The sequence below is a fragment of the Balaenoptera ricei genome, chromosome 2 (genome assembly GCF_028023285.1).
Source record: "Balaenoptera ricei isolate mBalRic1 chromosome 2, mBalRic1.hap2, whole genome shotgun sequence".
In the NCBI taxonomy this organism is placed as follows: domain Eukaryota; kingdom Metazoa; phylum Chordata; class Mammalia; order Artiodactyla; family Balaenopteridae; genus Balaenoptera; species Balaenoptera ricei.
This window is the reverse complement of record NC_082640.1, coordinates 72,992,891-73,012,523: the sequence shown is the minus strand read 5'-3', so window position 1 is coordinate 73,012,523 and position 19,633 is coordinate 72,992,891. Positions and strand designations below refer to the sequence as shown.

Genomic DNA, 19,633 nt, shown 5'->3' with positions numbered 1-19,633 from the left:
GAATCAACAAACCAAAAGAAAGAAAAAGGTATAAATACTATGAATGACAGACTTGGAAGACGAATACTTAGGTACAAGCCACAAAATAAAATCAGTTATTTGCACAGTATTGCCATGAATCTACACACATTTTAAATGTATTCAAATATTTTGTATTTTGCAATAAAGTCTTTTAAATTGTTATTTATTTCTTATGTTTCATTATGTCCTTTTTAAAAAAAATTTTTATTGGAGTTTAGTTGATTTACAGTGTGTTAGTTTCAGGTGTACAGCAAAATGAATCAGTTATACATACATATATGCACTCTTTTTTAGATTCTTTTCCCATATAGGTCATTACAGAGTATTGAGTAGAGTTCCCTGTGCTATACAGCAGGTCCTTATTAGTTATCTATTTTATATATAGTAGTGTGTATTATGTTAATCCCAATCTCCCAATTTATCCCTCCCCTCTCCTTTCCCCCCGGTAACCATAAGTTTGTTTTCTACATCTCTGACTGTATTTCTGTTCATTATGTCCCTCTTGATATCCCTCTTTTACTTTTTATTATTTTATTTTCTACAGCAAAATTGCCTTATGGGTCAATTAGTTACGCAGCGAAAGTGCTTGCAGCAAAGATGCTTACGGCGAAAGTACACAGGGCCCCACAGACCCCCTGAAACTTACTATGGACCGGATGGGAGTTAATAGTCCCCAAATTAACCTCCTCTGAATTAGCAATTGGTTGACGACATCCAGAACTGTGGGGAACCCAAACTTGTACGTGACCCCCAAGTTCACTGCTAGCCTTTTACTGAAACAGTAGTGAAAAGGAACAAAACAGCTTGGCTTTGGAACCAAGCTACAGAAGACTTCAAACCTCTTTTCTGAACATTTTCCCTCAGCGTTCTGTTTGAGGGCTTCTATTAAAATAGAATCATGGATTTCAGAGGCAAAGGAAGCCAGGTGATTGCCACTTAGCCAGGCAGAGCACTTGGAGGCCCAGGTTGTAAAATCTCACAAAGAACGGGGAAGTTTGTCCTCACTGCTTCCCTGAGAGACATAGGCCACTCGGTGATCCTGGAGGCCACCAGGAAAAACATCTGCTACCTCTGAGCAGTCCTGCCTTGGCCAGAAATTTTAATTGCACCTGCACCAAAATCAAATCATGGCCTTAATAACCTACATCTTCTGCTATGTTCCCCAAAGCTTGCTAAGCTGTGGTTTCCGTGTTGTTGCAGCTCTCATCCTCAGATGAGGAATCAGCATAATACTCTGGTAAGCTCAGGGCCCAGTGTGATCGAGTGCATCAGGGACTGTAAGGGCTCAGGTGGTGACACAGGACTGGGGAGTTGTTCTTAGAAAGCAGCAGCATCAGAGCAATCTTTCCTGCCCTCCTTTCTCTGAGCGAACCTGCTTGGCCCTCAGGACTTGGTGCTTTGGGTATAAAGGGCCGTGCCTGGAGGGGCTCAGAAGCTGGAGTCTGGGGAGGAGAAGCACGGTAAAATGAAGGGGAGGGTGGGCTGAGTCAGGGGGTCTTATTGGATGAAGGTCAGGGCCCAGCCTGGTTCATTCAGTTCAGCCAGAACTGAAGGCAGGAAGACTTTATAGAGGAAGTGTGCCCCTTTGCTTTTTGGAAATGTCCTCTCCTGGTTTCCCACCTTTAGCTTTAGGGGCAAGGGTCTTCACAGAATTAAACTGACCCCACAGGCAGGCCAGGCAAAGGCCCCTGCGGTTACACCTCAGTAGCTTCCTGGGAGCACTGTTCCCTTTCCAAGAAGGTCATCTGTTCTATCCGGAGCCTTGGGAGGCCCAGCTGGATGCCTGTTAGAACCTGCAGACCCAGCTTATACTGGGCAAGGAGAATGTCCTGGGTGCCTTCGGAGGAAATGATGTTTACAGAGATTCGGGTCAGGGGTTCAGGGCCCTGCCTGCTTCCTGTCCTGGGTGCTAGAACCCACATCCATGCAGCCCAGGGCTGCCCAGCTCTCCACACCAGGCTCAGGCAAAGCGGGCTCTGCAGAGTTCATTGAAATGTTCCCCTGCAGCAACTGAGAATTCCTAGGTTATGTCTGGAAGATGCAAGCCTTCACCTTATTATGCCCCTTCCCTCCCTAACCCTGATGTTCCCCAGTGCCAACAGCTGGGAGTTTAAGTGCCCCAGGCGGAGGGCGGACCACACTCTCACCCTATTGCCCAGCTTAACCCCCCCTCCACCCCGAAACCTTGGGTTTAATACTGACACTTTACACCTCAGTGAGTTTTGCTTTGACCTTGTCCCTGGAGGCAATTAAAAAGCCAAGAAACCTGCCTGAGGCAGAACAGAATAAAAGCTGTGTTCTTAGAATCAAGGGGTAAGCAGGCTGGCTCCTCAGCGTGGGGTGAAAGTAGATGTTTTACTGAAAACTTTCCCCAGCCCAACTGGGAGAAGGGGGAAGGGAGAAGAGCAAGGGGGAGAGGAGGGTACGGAAGGTCAGAGAGGCAGAGGCGGGAGGGAGAGCTGCCCCCAGAGTGAGGGGAGTAACAGGCTTTCAGGAACGAGGGCCAGTAAAGGGCTTCTCTCTCGTCCTGAAGCAGCTTGGAGCTCTTTCAAGTCAAACTTTGGGTCTCAGGGCAGCTTTCTTCAGAGGGGAATCTGTGTCAAAGTATGCACTTTTATAAATTAATTTCCACTTTTATGTAACTACTTTCTTCCACCCACCTTCTGCCCCACCAGATGAGGAAGACACTACCAAGCATTTCATGCCAGCTAGTGGTCTCGAACTGAATCAAGAAGAATGGCAAAGCTGCTGACAGCCAGGCTCCGCCTGCCTCCCCTTGCCCTGCCCCATGGGCGCCGTGACCTCTGAGGGGAGGGGGCTCGAGCTTTCATGCTGCTGAGCAGGACCAATTTCCCACTGCCACCACCCAGCCCGGGAGGACGGATTGTCAGCCATTCCAGTCACTTTGGGCCCTTCTATAAGTGTTTCAACCAAGCCTGGGTCCAGGAATGGTCGCACCTACACATGTCCGTACAACTTGGGACAAACTGTCAAGGGCAGGAGCCACGATGCGTTACTCGGGAAGTTTCCATAAGTCACCATCTACTGCCCCAGAAAAGCGCTCACCCAGCTGTGGACAGGCAGGCAAAAGCCCTGACCTTGGCTGCTCTCTGCAACTCACTGCCCAGACCTGAGCCTACAGATAAGGCCCCTCCACCTCCTCCTGCTACTGGCTGGGCACCACCAGCCTCCAGCCCTTCAGGGTTCAAAGCCCTCATTACACTCAGAAATAAGCTGTGTATGCTCGTCTCAGGGCACGTACACACACACGCGTACCAGAAGTAGAGCCCTTCTGGAGAAAAATAACGATTAAGGATGGGATGCATCATTCCTTTGATTTGGAGGTGAAACAGAGGTAAAGAGCCTCTCCTCCAAAGAAAAGCACCCACCACTGTGCAAACCCTCCCTGGTAAAGAGGCTGCTCAGCGCGCCCCGGTCACTCCACCACGTGCACGTGCATCGGGGCGCATTATTTGAAATCCCGGCTCTGTTTCTCCTCCCCGGTTAGCAAATTCCCAAGCCACCTCTCCAGAGCTGGGAATGCTCCGAGAACACACAAACATATTTGAATGCGAAGACGACGTGCGCCCTGGCAACCGGAGCAGATCCTGCATTCCACAGGAAAACGAAGCATCCTTTGTAAAAATGTGCGATTTTGAGACCATGCAGGTCCTTCCCCGCTCCCCCCAAATGATCTTTATCATTAACGAGCCCCGTGGAAATCCTTCTGCCCAGGTGTGGCTGAGCGCTCGGGATTGTTAGGAAAGAAGAAACTTTACCGTTGAGTGGGGTTGGGTTAGAAGGCTGTTCCTTTAAGACCACGAGCAGGAGGACGGCAGCCGCGTGCACGCTGCGGAGGGGCATCTTCGGGCGGCTCCTCCGGGCAGGAGGCGGGCGCGGGCTGCCGGCAGCTGGGCTCCTTCTCTCTCTGTGGCTCCGGCGCTGGGGCCGGCGGGGGGGCGCGCACCGGGACTTCGTGCGCGAAGCCGGGGCGCCAGGGCGAGCACGTCTGTTCTTTGGGCTCCTGGCTCCCCGCGGGCTGCTTTTATGGAGAGACTCAGTCCTAAACACATGATGTCACCGGGTGGAGGGTGGCGGGAGAACGCCCTGCCTACGGGAGGTCTGGCGCCCCAGTTCCAAGGTGAGTTGTAACCCTGACTTCAGCAGCTCTCCGCGGGACGGCGGCTCGGGCGCTCCCCGGAGCCGGGGCTGACCTGGGAACCCACTTCTCCGTGGGAGCCGCGGGCAGGCGTGGGAGAGATCCGCCTGCCTTGGCCCCGTCGGGAGGGGGTGCATCTAGGGACCCGCTTCAGTGGCCACGGCCTTGGTCTGTCATTGCCCTTACTGAGAAGCCCCCTTAGCACAATGCCATCTGGGCAGGAGCCTCCTTCTGGGCCCCTGGACTGGGCACACTTCGGGGACTGGACGACACAGGTGGGGTTTGGCGAGGGCTGCGTTCAAATTACGAACTTCTGTGGACGGTACAGTGGGTCCTGATAAAGTCTTACCTTTGAAATTTAGACGCCAAGAAATTAACAGGTACATAGCACAGTGGGGATACACTGTGACATAGAAATAGATATACAGATAAATAGACTAAATAAATAAAATAAACAGCTTTACTAAGCAATCAGACTTTCCTCTCATAACAGGTAAGTAGGCAAGGCTCATACTAGTTCCTAATATCAATAGTTCTTTAGGAAGCTGGGAGGGGGACGTCCTTTCTCTGGGGTAGTGGTGAAAGAAGGGGACTTAACGTTATTTATTGAGGACCTACTCAGTGTAAGGCTCTGTACCAGGTGTTTTGCATCGTGGCTTAGATCGGTGTCTGAGTTCTGTTTTCAGTGCAGATTATCATCACCTGTTGCTCGTTTCTGCCCACTGTCCTCACGTATCCGTATTCTTTTAAATATGTGCATACATCTAGTCATATACTTGGCGGTTCTGATCCTCTTCGTGTTTAGTCCATGTTCAGTTGTTAAGTCAAAGGTCTTACTAACTTGCTGTCCCCAGTGCTCACTAAATCTTCCTGCTGCTGTTACTGCCGCTTGCCGTTCCCACCACTACCCTTGTCATTTGTGCTTCTGGCTTCCCTGGGTCCTCCGAACGTGTCTGCCCTGCTCCCCATGCTGGGCTCTGTCTCCTTCCTGCTCTGTGACCCTGCCTATTCTCTTGGCTCCCTGCTGCCTACAGGTATTGCTCAGATCACATGGTCTGCTGAAGGGTGCCCACCCCCAGCCCTGGTATATGACCTTTGGTTTTGTTACCTGGACCATCCTGCCTTCTTCCTTGGCCACAGCGGCCTGACCAGCCCGCACCTCTCTGGTCTCTGCTGACCCTCAGCCTAAGTGGACTCTCAGGCTGGCCTCAGTGACCAGAGAAGCTGCTTGTCCATGGTATTTTTGGAGGGATAGAGCAGCTTGTCTGCTGAAAGCCTCCAGGAAGCACATGCCACCCGCATTTCAAGGGGTGCTACTGTTCTGTCCCTATCCTCTCAGCTATCGTTTGGGTTAATAAAGGGCTTTGAAGTCTTTTTAGGGAAGTAGTTACAAAGACAATCTTGTTACAAGCACTTTCAGAGGATGGTAGACTTAAGGATGACCTTTTCTGCCTGTAACTCTTGATCAAGAGCCACACCTCCGGGTGGTGAGTGAGCATTTCACTGCGGTTCTTGAAACATTCACGTCTCTGATTTGTCATCAAGGTCTTTAAAAGATGAAATGTACTGGAGTAACACAGAGGTTGGGGAGGAGCCACTGCAGGTTCAGAAATGCACACCATGGAGGTGAAATCACTCACCCCACATTTTCCTATATAACGTCCAGTGGTGTTAATCGTATTTATCACGTTGTACATTACATCCCTAGTATTTATTTGTCTTATAAGTGGAAGTTTGTACCTTTTTTTTTTTAATTGATTAATTAATTTTTGGCTGTGTTGGGTCTTCGTTTCTGTGCGAGGGCTTTCTCTAGTTGCGGCAAGTGGGGGCCACTCTTCATCGCGGTGCGTGGGCCTCTCACTGTCACCGCCTCTCTTGTTGCGGAGCACAGGCTCTAGACGCGCAGGCTCAGTAGTTGTGGCTCACGGGCCTAGTTGCTCCGCGGCATGTGAGATCTTCCCAGACCAGGGCTGGAACCCGTGTCCCCTGCATTGGCAGGCAGACTCTCAACCACTGCGCCACCAGGAAAGCCCAGAAGTTTGTACCTTTTGACTGCCTGCATCCAGTTCCCTCACTGCCCCCACCTCTGATAACCAGAAATCTGATCCCTTTTTTCTGTGAGTTTGCCTGTTTGAAGTATAAATGACCTACAGGTGTGATTTTTTTTTTTTTTTTTTTAATCCTAGGGTGTCAGAGGGGGGAAAACTCACACAGAAATGAACGGAATGACCAAACTTCTAAAACATTGAAGCTGAATATCAAGCCTCCCCATCCCACTCCCCAGCAAGCAGCACATACCTAACCAGCTTAAGACCCCAACTCTGGGATCCCTCCCTGCCAGAGGCTTCCTGAGGCCTGTGTAACTGAACATGTTTGGATTTGCCTTGCCATCAGCAGATGAGGCTGCTGTCAGCTAATAAATAGCTCATTACTCAGTGGATTAAGGTAGAAAGTGGACCTTCAGCGCTCAAAAGATGGCACCAGGCCAACAAATGACATGCCCAGATGGAAGGCCCCAGGGAGCAGAGCTTCTCTAAAATGTTGCCATCTGGATCAACAGGAGGGCGAGGCTGCTGAGTCAAAGGGCAGAGGAGTGTGGAGGAAAGGAACACCGGATTCGGTGTCAGGAAGTCTAGACTGAAGGGCCTGCCCCACCACTTACTGGATGGCCTTGACAGTGATGCACCCTCCCTGAACTTCAGTATCCTGGTCGTCTCTAAAGTGCAGATTGTCATCCCGGCCACTGGGGCATTGAGAGAATTGATATATGGCTGGAACGAGATAAGGTGGGTGGAAACTTTTCATTCATTCATTCATTCATTCACCCTCTATGTGCCAGGAACTGTGCTAGGCATAGTCCTTGCTCTTGGAGAGTGTGTAAACATAAAACAAATAATCTCATAAATAACCATGTAATTATGATTGTTATAAGCTTGATGGAAGGTTGATGTATAACCAGAAGGGGCCGACGCTGTCCTGGGGCTGTGAGGGAAGACATCATCAGTGTAAGGATTATATTTTATGACTTCCTAAAACCTTTGAAATGCACAGCTAATACCAGGCTCTTCTTTCTCAAAGCTGGTACCGTCTGGCAGTATTTGCCCTTTACACAAGCTAATCGTTGGCCTTTCAGGCATAAGGGTTAGAGTATAGAGATTTTTATTTCTTAAGGTAAGAATTAACTCTTCGGATAGTATCACTCAGTTGGGAATGCAGCTTTTGATGGGGCAAAAGAAAGGGCTGGTGGGAAGAGAACTAACATGTATTGAGTGCCTACTATTTGCCAGACACTGAACTTGGCACTTTATTCTTACAACGACCTGTGGGGATGAGTGTTACATTTGCCACTTTACGGATGAGGCACCTGAGGCTGGGAAAAGAGAAATCCCTTCCTTGCACAGGTTCACGAGGCTTGAGTAGCAGAGACTGAATTGTCAACTAGATAATTCTCTGTCTCCAAGGCCCAGGCAAGCTCTTTCCATGGCCGCCCTAACAAATGCTGCAAACAGGGTCGTTGTGTTTCCGGAGCCCTCTGAGATGTGGATTCTCCAGTTTTCTAGATGCTGTGATTGTTTTTGTTGATCCGGGGCACAGTGTACCACTTCTGGCAATCACATAATGCTCCACATGGGACATGGCTGTGTCCTTCTCCCAGAGCGCCATGGGGAGGGGCGCTGAGGGCCCCTGCACTCCGCTCCCTGCCCAGAGCATCTGCCCAAATGGGATACGAAGAACCTGACACCACAGAGCTTTGATTTGATATGTTCTCCAGCAAAGGAGAACATGAGCCCAACCATGGAGTTCTTTGTTATATTAATGAGCTCTGCTTTGACTGGTGTGGGGTGGAGGGTGGCGTATGGAGGGAAGGTGAGGGAGAGGGAAGGAAGAAGGAAGGAAAAGGCCAAGGGGTTTCCTTTGCCTGGGCCGTGACTGAGGGAACCCCTAGGCCAAGACATGCATGGACCCCTTGATCCCGGTGTGAATGTCTAGGTCTTTGAAAAAATACAGTCACTTTTGTCTCTTTCTTCACATCTGCTTCTTCACTTCTGCTTCTTCACTTCTGCAGCTGTGGCTTAGAGTCATAACCTCTGTGTGAACCCTAGCTACCGTGCTCAATTTCAGGCAGGATCAGGTGGAGGGCAATGTGACCCACAGGAAAGAAGGCCAGACTTGTGGCTCTGCCAGGAACCAGCTCTGGGCCCTTAGCAAGTCTCTGGCCCGGTGTATGCCTCAGTTTTCTGATCTGTACGTTGAAATAAGAATGTCTAACCCCACCCGGGGTTGTGAGTATAGGATGAGACCATATATGGGAAAGTACTTTGGCAAACAAAAGCACTTGACATACATAAGATGTTCCTGAGAGTGGGCTTGAAACAAAAGAAAGTTGTCTTGATCTCAGTCTTGGTTTACTAACTTAAGAAAATGAAATCTGGATTCCAACCAGGGACCGTAAGTTCTTACCCAGCCCCTGCTACCAGTTTCCATGGTAACTTGTGACTCTGGTCTAATTATTTGTCCACGGACTCCAACTGCTTCCGTCGAGTAGGGAATGATGGCTTGTCACCGGGACTTTTATAAAACACTCTTCATGATTGATTAAAAATGACAGTAAATCAAAATCCTATGCACAGGGAAAGTTAGCATTTTAAGTGAAAATAAACCTTGGTGCAATATGTGTTATCTCTTTCCAGGTAAATTATTCTGAAAACCATGGTTAGCTGATACCAAGACTGCTTAGGAGATATCATTAGACTATAATAGCTTAAGGTTTCTCACATCCATCTAGCCTTTCACACCTGCTACTTGGACCCACTCTCCTCTAACCTCAGAGGTTTGGTCCAGATCCTGTTCTCCTTGTTCTCAGTCTGAAGCACTGTCCTCTCTCAACCCTGTGTTTTAAATCATAGTGCAGTCACAGACCACATTCCAGCAATCTCAGAGGTGCCAACCTAAAGCAAATAGTCTTCATATCGATTCTGACAACTTCCACCAATGGTTAGGGAGGCCAAATGGTAGAGGGGAAAGAGCTTTGGCATCATATGAAACTGGACTTCGAAACTCAGCTCCACCACTCACTTCCTGTGTGACCTTGAGCAAGTCACTTAACCTCTCTGAGTCTCAGTTTCCTACTTTTTAAAGAGATGAAAGCCATAGAGTAAGTATACTGCAAAGAGGAGAGGGGAGGATTAAATATAATGAGCTAGGCATGTGAAGAACTTAGCGCAGTGGCTCATAATAAGCACTATGTAAATGTAGTTCTCTGCTGTAGAAAGGTCTTGATTGCCTGAAGGGGGACTATTTCACCCCATAGTTCCTAGTTTGGGCAACCCCGCCAGCCTCCCTGGTTTGAGCAATCACACCAAATTCCGTGAACCCTAAGAAAAGAATGAGTGATTTCCAAGTAACACTGTCCCCCGCAATTCTACACATTGGCCTCTCAAAGAATGTAGTTTTTGTCATAACAAGCCAATCTCCCTACTGAAGCAGTGATGCTTTCTAAATCAGTAGACTCAGAACCACTTTACCACAGGAAATGCCCAATCACTAGACTCTTGGGGCTGGGAGGTATTCTTGAGCTCAGAGATGCCACGTACTATTGGAATAAGCTGGCAATTTCCTCTTGCTTGGATGCTCTAGTTCCGTGCAATTGCAGGAATGTATGAGCTTATCCCTCCTTTCAGTTCCTTTCAAAAAAAACTGGCAAACAACCCCCAGGTGCTTGCATTTCAGTTTGCATTGGTCTCCCCTGGTCTCTTATCCTTGAAATAAGAGTTTGGGGCTCACTTTGCAGTGGAATAAATTATAACTAGGTTACTTCTGTCTGCATCCTAGTTTTTTAACACAGGTATGCAAAACTTCTCTTTGATATTACATATCTGTTTTCTCGTCTCGACAGGGTTTTGTGGGGGTTAGAAATGATGACAGGATACAGAGAGAGTCCTTAAAGGGTGTTCAAAGAATCAGAAAATGAAAACTCAGAAACCTGGGCTCTTCAACTTTGGTTTCCTCTGGGGGGCGTGGGAAGGGGAAATCCCTCCAACACCTCAGTCACTCCGTTTTTATCATAGAGACTTGATGATAAAATTAAGTGGCACTTAATTCCAGTGAGAATTTGTAAAATTATTTTGAGATGTTTAAGAAGGACACTAAACTCCAAAATTATAAAGTGTACTTTGCCTGGAACTGTTGAGTTGGCTGTTTGTTTTTAGTGCAGGCAACAGACGTGTCTGTTGTAAGAAGGATCCCTGGGCTTATTCTACCTCTGAGATAACAAACAAGTTGACACAGGCCCACTTCATAGGAAAGAAATCAATTCAGAGATCGTGAATAAGAAATCCCGTCATAATAGGTCTCATGTAACTAGCTGTCAGCAGAAGAGAAGTGGTAAGAAGTGGGGACGAGGGCAGAGAAAAGTTATAGAAGGAAGAGTTCTAACTCGTAGCCGTTGTCCAGACAAAAGGGGAGATGCAGGGAAGTGAAAGAAGGCGCCATGGGCTTCCACCGGGGTCTGAGCAACAGGGTGGTCTTGTGAAGACTCAATACAGAGTCTGATGCTGCACAAAGCATGCCAGCCCAGACTGGATATGGAACATTTTTTTTTAATTGAAATATTGAGTTACAATATTATATTAGTTTCAGGTGTATAACAGAGTAATTCAGTACTCCATTTAAATTTGTTATAAAATACTGGCTGTATTCCCTGTGCTGTACAATATATCCTTGTAGCTTATTTATTTCATACATTACTACATTTGTGCCTCTTAATTCCCTACCCCTATCTTGCCCCTCCCCACTTCCCTTTAAAGTTCCTGGAAACGGAACTTTAAACATTGAACTAGAACAGGGAAACATCTCAGCCAAGTGATTTTTATATACAAAGCTATTTAGGGGGAATTCGTAAGGAAAAGAATTGCCCACTACTCCATCCAACCTGACAATAACTTCATTCTTGTACGTTCCATTTTTGTTCTTGTCCGTGTCAACAAAAAATATTTACCAAGTTACTACCAAGTAAATATACTGTATTTTGTATACTACTTTTTTGGAAACTAACAGTGGGTCGTAAGCGTTTTTCCACATTCCTGCATAGTCTTAAAATTTTTTTTAACATCAACAACACCTTGAGGCTCATGAGGAGAACAAGGAGGCCAGGAGGAGGGAATGTTCCAGATGGACGAGAGCTGGAAAAGAAGGGACCAAGAGGAGCAAGGGGAGAGCAGTGAAGAGACACTGTGGAAAACACCTTGGATTTTTGAAAACTTTTTATTAGGGGAAACTTACAAATATATATAAAAGTAGAGAGGGACTTCCCTGGTGGTGCAATGGTTAAGACTCCACACTCCCCATGCAGGGGGCCGGGGTTCAATCCCTGGTCAGGGAACTAGATCCTACATGCATGCTACAACTAAGGAGCCTTCTAGCCACAACTAAGGAGCCCTCGAGCCGCAACTAAAGACCCAGTGCAACCAAATAAATAAATAAAATTTTTTTTAAAAAAGAGTTAAAAAAAAAAAAAAGGTAGAGAGTGTAGTTATAATGAGTCCCCATGTAGCTATCACCCAGCTCCAACAATGATCAACTCATGACCCACTTTGTTTCATGTCTACCCCCACCAACCCATCACCCCTTTCCTGGGTTATTTTGAAACAAATTCAAGACATCACATTACTTCACTGGTTGTCAAACTTGAGCGAGCATCAGAGTCCCCTGGGGACTCTGTTGTTAAAACAGGTTGCTGAGCCCCATGCCCAGAGTTTCTGATTCAGCAGTTCTAGGGTGGGGTTGAGAATTTGTATTTCTAACAAGTTTCCAGGTGATACTGATGCTGCAGATCCAGGGACCATACTTTGAGAACCATGGTATTATTTTACCTGTACATACTTCGCTTTTAAAAAGGACTTCCTTTTTTAAAATAATTTTTAAAATTTTCAGCAGCTTTATTGAGATACACTTGACATACAGTAAACAGTACATATTTAAAGTGTCTTACGGGAATAAAGACACAGACCTGCTAGAGAATGGACTTGAGGATATGGGGAGGGGGAAGGGTAAGCTGGGACAAAGTGAGAGAGTGGCATGGACATATATACACTATCAAACATAAAATAGATAGCTAGTGGGAAGCAGCCGCATAGCACAGGGAGATCAGCTCAGTGGTTTGTGACCACCTAGAGGGGTGGGATAGGGAGGGTGGGAGGGAGGGAGATGCAAGAGGGAAGAGATATGGGAACATATGTATATATATAACTGATTCATTTTGTTATAAAGCAGAAACTAACACACCATTGTAAAGCAATTATACTCCAATAAAGATGTTAAAAAAAAAAGTGTCTTAATTTGGAGTTTTGACATATGTGTATATCCATGAAACCATCATCACAATCAAGATAAAGAACATTTCTAATAGCCCCAAAGATTTCTTGTGCCCCTTTCTAATCCCTCAGGCTGTAGTACCGACCCACCCCAAACACCCCAAGAACCAGTGAGCTGTTTTCTGTCACTATAGATTATTTAAATTTTTTTAGGATTTTATCTATGGGGTCATACAATGTGTATCTTTTATGTGTGGTGGCTTTTACTTAGCCTAATCCTCTTGAGACTTATACATGTGGTGTGTGCATACATAGTTCCCACCCCACCCCCCAGGAACCCCTTCTTTAAAAGGTAATCATGATGTTACCATCACTCACAAAAATCAATAATAGTTTCTCAATATCACATTTTTCTTATTGCCTTCTTGGTGGTTTTACTATCCATTTGTTTGAAGTGGGCTCCAAACAAGGTCCATACACTGCAATAGGTTAAGACATCTCTTGAGATTCTTTTGATCTATAGGTATAATTTGAATTGGTAGCCTGAAGAATCATTTGAGCAGTAGCCCAGAGAGATGTGCAGGTGTGTATTGTGAAAAGAGCACAGACTTTGGGTCTACATCACACTCTACCACTTACTAGCTAAGAGCAGTTGGACCTGTCATCTAAGTGCTCTGAGCCTCACTTTCCACATTTGTAAGAAGATAATAAGCCTATCTCATGGAGAAAACTTGTGAGAATTATATGAAAATGAAGCCTGTGGCATGGTATCTAATACATAGTAGGGCTACGGAATCAGAAGATGTGGGTTTGTAGAAGCTTTGTGACCTTGGGCAAGAACTTAACTTCTCTAAGCTTCAGTTTCCTAATCAATAAAATGGAGCTAATAGTAGTCTCTTTTATAGAGTTGTGAATGAGCTAATGGGTATAAACATCTTAAGCATAGTATCCAATACGCAATAAGCACTCACATTTTTTGTTGTTCTGAAAACACCAATTATTATTATTATTTTAAATATTTATTTATTTATTTTTGGCTGCGTTGGGTCTTTTTTGCTGTGCAGGCTTTCTCTAGTTGTGGCCAGCGGGGGCTACTCTTCCTTGTGGTGTGCGGGCTTCTCATTGCGGTGGCTTCTCTTGTTGTGGAGCACAGGCTCTAGGTGTGTGGGCTTCAGTAGTTGTGGCGCGTGGGCTCCGTAGTTGTGGCGCATGGGCTTAGTTGCTCCGCGGCATGTGGGATCTTATCAGAGCAGGGCTCGAACGCATGTTCCCTGCATTGGCATGCGGATTCTTAACCACTGCGCCACCAGGGAAGTCCTCTTTCTATTGTTTTAATTTTCATTTATCTGTTAGCTAGTGGGGTTGAGCATTTATCTAATAACCAGTGGGGTTGAGCATTTCTCTAATAACTAGTGGGGTTGAGCAAAGCTAGTGGATTTTCTCGTGTGAGTCACATATTCATAGCCTTTGCCCATTTTTCTACCGGCTTCTCTGTCTTTTTCTGATTGATTGTAGAACTTTCTTATATGTTCTAGGTAAGAATCCCTTGCTGGTTTTAGAAGTGTCAATTTTTTTTCCCAGTTTTTCACCCACCAGTTGATTTTGATAATGATACCCATCCTTATCATTATCATTAATTTTTTTTTTACATGTACACATGCTTTTATTTTTACAAATAATAATGTGTATACATATGCAAAGATACTGTAATCTATATACTATCCCACATATCAATATTATTTCACATGAAAATTTAGAAAATATTAGGAAGAATTTAATAAAGATACTATGGTATATGATGATATCTGAACATACTAAATACAAAAATAAATTATGTTAGCTAGCTATAGATAATAAATCTATGAAAGGAGAAAAAGCTATAAGTTTGTTTTTTTTTCTCTTGAATTTTATTTTATTTATTTTTTTATACAGCAGGCTCTTATTAGTCATCCATTTTATACACATTAGTGTATACATGTCAATCCCAATCTCCCAATTCATCACACCACCAACCCCACCCACCGCTGCTTTCCCCCCTTGGTGTCCATACGTTTGTTCTCTACATCTGTGTCTCACTTTCTGCCCTGCAAACCGGTTCATCTGTACCATTTTTCTAGGTTTCACATATATCCTATCATTAATTTTAAAATAGTCGAATCCCTCAATTTTTTCTTTGGCCTATGGTTGCACTTTTTAGGTCTTATTTTTTTTAAAAAAATCCTTCCCCACTTTAAAGATCATAAATATATTCTCCTATAAATATTTCTATTTATTTGTTTTGTAGGGTTGCCTTTCACATTCATATCTTTAATGCCTCTGAAATTCACCTTTGTTTATGGTGTTAGGGATTCAGCTTAATTCTTCTCCATCTAGTGAACCACTTTTCCCTGCACTATCTACTAAGCTACGTATCCTGACCCCACTGATTTGTGGTGTGTTCTTTTCCATACATCAGGTACACTCACACCCAAATGCATAAACACACGCATATACATTTCTGAGCACTTTCTGGTCCTTGGTCTATTTGCATGTTTTTGCACCAGGACCGTAGCGTTTTGTTATATGGCATTGGAGCAGAGTGGGGCAAGTCCTTTCTCTTTGCTCTTTTCTCAAAATAGACTCAACTAATTGCGGACTTTGGTTTTATTCTTCCACATAAATTTTGGAATATGCTTTTTCATTCCCTCAAAATATTTGTTGGAAGTGTATTGAAATTGCCTTGAATTTTTAGATTAACTTTGGGAAAATTGATATCTTTACATGTTAAGGGGTCTTGCCCACCACCATGGCATACCTCTTTGCTTATTCAAGTCTTATATTATATCCTTTAATAGTTTTATATTTCTCTCTAAAAATTTATTTTGAGCCTTTTAAGTTAATTTTTAGGTACTTTGTAGTTTTTTTTAGTTTTTATTTTATATTGGAGTATAGTTGATTTACAATGTTGTGTTCGTTTCAGGTATACAGCAAAGTGATTTAGTTATACATATTCTTTTTCAGATTCTTTTCCCATATAGGTTATTACAGAGTATTGAGTAGAGTTCCCTGTGCTATACAGTAGGTCCTTGTTGTTTATTTTACATATAGTAGTGTGTATTTGCTAATCCCAACCTTCTAATGTATCCCTTCCCCCACACCTTTCCCCTTTGGTAACCAGAAGTTTGTTTTCTAAGTCTGTGTGTCTGTTTCTGTTTTTTTTTTTTAATTTTTATTTATTTATTTATTTATTTTTGGCTGTGTTGGGTCTTCGTTTCCGTGCCAGGGCTTTCTCTAGTTGCGGCAAGTGGGGGCCACTCTTCATCGCGGTGCGCGGGCCTCTCACTGTCGCGGCCTCTCTTGTTGCGGAGCACAGGCTCCAGACGCGCAGGCTCAGTAATTGTGGCTCACGGGCCTAGTTGCTCTGCGGCACGTGGGATCTTCCCAGACCAGGGCTCGAACCCACGTCCCCTGCATTGGCAGGCAGATGCTCAACCACTGTGCCACCAGGGAAGCCCTGTTTCTGTTTTATAAATAAGTTCATTTGTATCATTTTTTAGATTGCACATGTAAATGATATCATACAATATTTGTCTTTCTCTGATTTACTTCACTTAGTATGATAATCTCTAGATCCATCCATGTTGCTGCAAATGGCATTATTTCATTCTTTTTTATGGCTGAGTAATATTCCATTGTATATATGTACCACATCTTCTTTATCCATTCATCTGTTGATGGGCATTCAGGTTGCTTCCGTGTCTTGGCTATTGTACAGAGTGCTGCAATGAACATAGGGGCACATGTGTCTTTTTGAAGTATGTTTTTCTCCAGATATAGTAAGTTAATTTTTAGGTACTTTATAGGTTCGTTGCTCTTGTGAAAGGTGTCTTATTTTCTATTATATTTTCTGGTTGAGTATTGCTGATGTAGAAGAATGCTACTGATTTTTGTAAGGAGATCTTGTTCCTGACATCCTTGCAGACAATAAGTAGTAGTTCTAAAAGTTTTTCTATTAATTCTGTAAGGTTTTCCACATAGGTAATCAGATAAGCTATAAATAATGACAGTTTTGTCACTTCCTTTCAAATCCTTACACATATCGCTTCTTCTTCATGTCTTATCACATTGGCCAAGACCTCCAGTACTCTGTTGAGTTGTAGCAGCTCCTGTTCTTAGAGGGAACATGGGGCTGTCTGCACTATTATCTCCTCCCTATCCCCATGGGTTAAGCCTGCCCTAAGGTAGCCACAAGCTCTATCTTCTGTTGGTGCACAGGACTAATCATTCTGTTTTGTCTTGTAGTGGAGTTGGGATAGACAACAATCTGCCCATGAAAATATGAGGGAGAAAAAGATCCCAAGGTAAAAGCTTCCCCACCTGTGGCATCTTTCCTCTTCCTCTGTAAACTGCTGTCACAGACACACATATTGGAACCCAACTATTTGCTGTCCTTCTAGAGGCTTCTCACAGTTATTGCATTAGATACTCAGATCCAACAACTGCCCCATTTCTGAGGCACTCCCATAGTTGGGTTGAAGGAACTAGCCAGTAGCCTAAAATGGGTTGCCATTTTCTCAGGATCCAGAAGCCAGAGTGATACTTCTAAAATAACTATGATCATGAGAATGCTTTAATCAGAAGCCGTTGAAGACCCTCATTGTAAGCTCTTTAATAAGAGCATTCAAAGGTGTTGACAAGCTGGCCTTACCTCCTTTTCCACTTACACAACTTACACCACATTCAAACCACTCTGGGTGATCTCCTTTTCCTGAACAGGTGTACTTTATTATTATTATTATTATTATTTTTTGACTGCGTTGGGTCTTTGTTGCTGCGCGCGGACTTTCTCTAGTTCCGGCGAGCGGGGGCTACTCTTCTTTGCAGTGCGCGGGCTTCTCATTGCGGTGGCTTCTCTTGCAGAGCACAGGCTCTAGGCGTGTGGGCTTCAGTAGTTACGGCACGTGGGCTCAGTAGTTGTGGCTCGCGGGCTCTAGAGCACAGGCTCAGTAGTTGTGATGCACGGGGCTTAGTTGCTCCGCGGCATGTGGGATCTTCCCGGACCAGGGCTCGAATCTGTGTCCCCTGCATTGGTAGGCGGATTCTTAACCACTGCGCCACCAGGGAAGTCTGAACAGGTGTACTTTAAACCTAATCTGTTTACCATACATAGAGTTCTCTTATCCTTTCTCCACGTTGAGAAATCCTACTCATTGATCAAGGCTCAGAATAACTCATCATTCTTATGAAGTCTTCTCAAGTTCATCTCATGGGGGTGCATCATTTCTTCCCTAGCACCCCACCATAGCACTTCTGTGTCAGACTTGCCTTATAGTTTGTTGTTAGTTATCTAACTGTCCCATTAGATAGTGACCTCCAGGAGGGCAAGGACTGTGTTTTATTCATCTCTATCTCTGCAGCAGTTCTTCACATGTAGTAGATGCTCAATAAATTTTTATTCATCAAATTAAATTATAGAGGTCACAAATCATAGGAAAAAGAAGTCATTTGTAAGGGTGAAGTAATGCTCTTGCCCAATCTTGGCACCAGTAGGATTCAATGTGAATTTGCAGAGGTGTTGTTACCTTCAGTAATACTCAGCAACATGCAAATAGGAATGAGAACAGACACTGTAAACTCTTAGTCATTCTCTTTTTTACCTAATAAATCATTTGAGTGTTATACTAACAGGTGTTCAACCTGTGTAGCACTGAGTGACTATTTAGAACAAAATGTACCTGCAAATTGCCCCTAACATCTAGGGGCAATTGTGGAAGTTAGCATGAGGACAGACATTCCTGGGTCTCTGTTCCTGAATAATACTCCTACTTACACTGTTAGGTACGTATCCTTACACACAGCCCTTGAAATGTACCTATTTACAGGTGAAGGTTATGACACAAATGGAAATTTATTTTGAAAATAGTACCTTTACTTTCAATAGGAATTTCCAATAAGTGGGATAGATTAGTCATGTTATGGAGGAGACATGAGAAAGGTAAATGAAGAAACTGAAGTAAAATTAATATGTTTATATTGTTCCTTTTCTTTGAATGATATATAGCAGTTTCTTTTGTGTGTTTATTCCTTTTGCATCCCTGGACAATGGGTAAAGGAGGTATTATTATCATTTTGGTGAAAACTGAGATAAAGAGAAATTAAATTAATTTTCTTCAGTAGATTTTTGCAGCACTGGCCCTCAATTTGTTCATACCTCCCTGGATCCACCCTCTTGAGTCACACCTTTCCCACTGACTCAGGCTTGGCCATGTAACTTGCTTTGGCAAATGAAACAAGAGCAAATATGACACAAGCAGAAAAATTTAAGTGCTTGCATATTGGAGTTTGCCCTCTCTTACTGCCCTTTGGTACCCTGAGACCACCGTGGTGAGACCACTATGTGAAGCCTGGGTTAGCCTGCTGGAGGATGAGAGATCATATAGAGCAGAGTTGGGTCATCCCAGATGACTCCCCCTTGACCAACCAGCCTATCAATCTCCTGATATGTGAGTGAGGCCAGCCAACTCCAGATAAGCCACCTACAGACCTCAGAGATCCACCACACCAACGTAGATCAGATTAACTGTCCAAATGGCTTATGGAATCATGAGAAATAATAAGTGTTTGCTATTTTAAGCCACTTAGGTTCCAGGTGGTTTGTGACACAGCAAAACCTAAGAGGCCTATTTCCCAAGAACGCCTAATCAGGCTAGATCTCGAGGTCCTAGTCCCTAGATTCATGTTCAATTGCTGCTACCCCTCTTCTAGTCAAAGGTCAGGTTGAGATATACAGATCTTAAGGATATTATTTTGTATCTTAGGTGTGATCAAGCCTCTTCTTGAATTTCTCAAGGGCAAAGGCCATGCCTTGATTTTCCCAGTACATTGCTTTAGTCGTAAAATATGCTCTGTGAGGGGTATAACTTTTCTGAAAAGGAATGAAAGTTTACTTTTTATGAGACTGGAAGATAAAGCTATATGTGGTATGTTTAACTCTCAAAATGTATATGGGGCACAGATATTTCTAGTTACAAAGAAGATTTTAGACTAACATTCTTTCCTAAGAGAGAAAATAGAGAGGAAGGGAACAGCATGGACCATCCTTTTGTCCCCGAACCCAGACCAAAATCTTGCAGAGCCTCTGGGCTGAACTCTTCAGGCAATC

The 19,633-nt window shown here is 44.4% G+C and overlaps 2 protein-coding genes across 7 annotated transcripts in view; one reads left to right on the top strand and one right to left on the bottom strand.

Moving 5' to 3' along the window:
- The window catches only part of CA12 (carbonic anhydrase 12), a 60,507-nt gene extending 56,310 nt beyond the window's left edge, over positions 1-4,197 (bottom strand). The window contains exon 1 of one of the 4 annotated variants that reach the window (XM_059913085.1): positions 3,801-4,197. In XM_059913085.1, coding sequence (XP_059769068.1) covers positions 3,801-3,885 — 85 coding nt within the window. In that variant the 5' untranslated portion in view covers positions 3,886-4,197. The remainder of the gene's footprint in view (positions 1-3,800) is intronic. The other 3 variants (XM_059913082.1, XM_059913084.1, XM_059913081.1) reach the window with 3 other exon arrangements.
- USP3 (ubiquitin specific peptidase 3) overlaps positions 3,816-19,633 on the top strand; it is a 222,372-nt gene continuing 206,554 nt past the window's right edge. The window contains exons 1-2 of one of the 3 annotated variants that reach the window (XM_059913080.1): positions 3,819-4,162; positions 6,741-6,966. Coding sequence is in view for 1 of the 3 variants with exons in the window: in XM_059913076.1 (XP_059769059.1) it covers positions 4,069-4,162 (94 nt within the window). In the remaining 2 variants the exon portion in view is untranslated. Of the gene's footprint in view, positions 4,163-6,366; positions 6,967-19,633 lie in introns of all 3 variants that reach the window. The other 2 variants (XM_059913078.1, XM_059913076.1) reach the window with 2 other exon arrangements.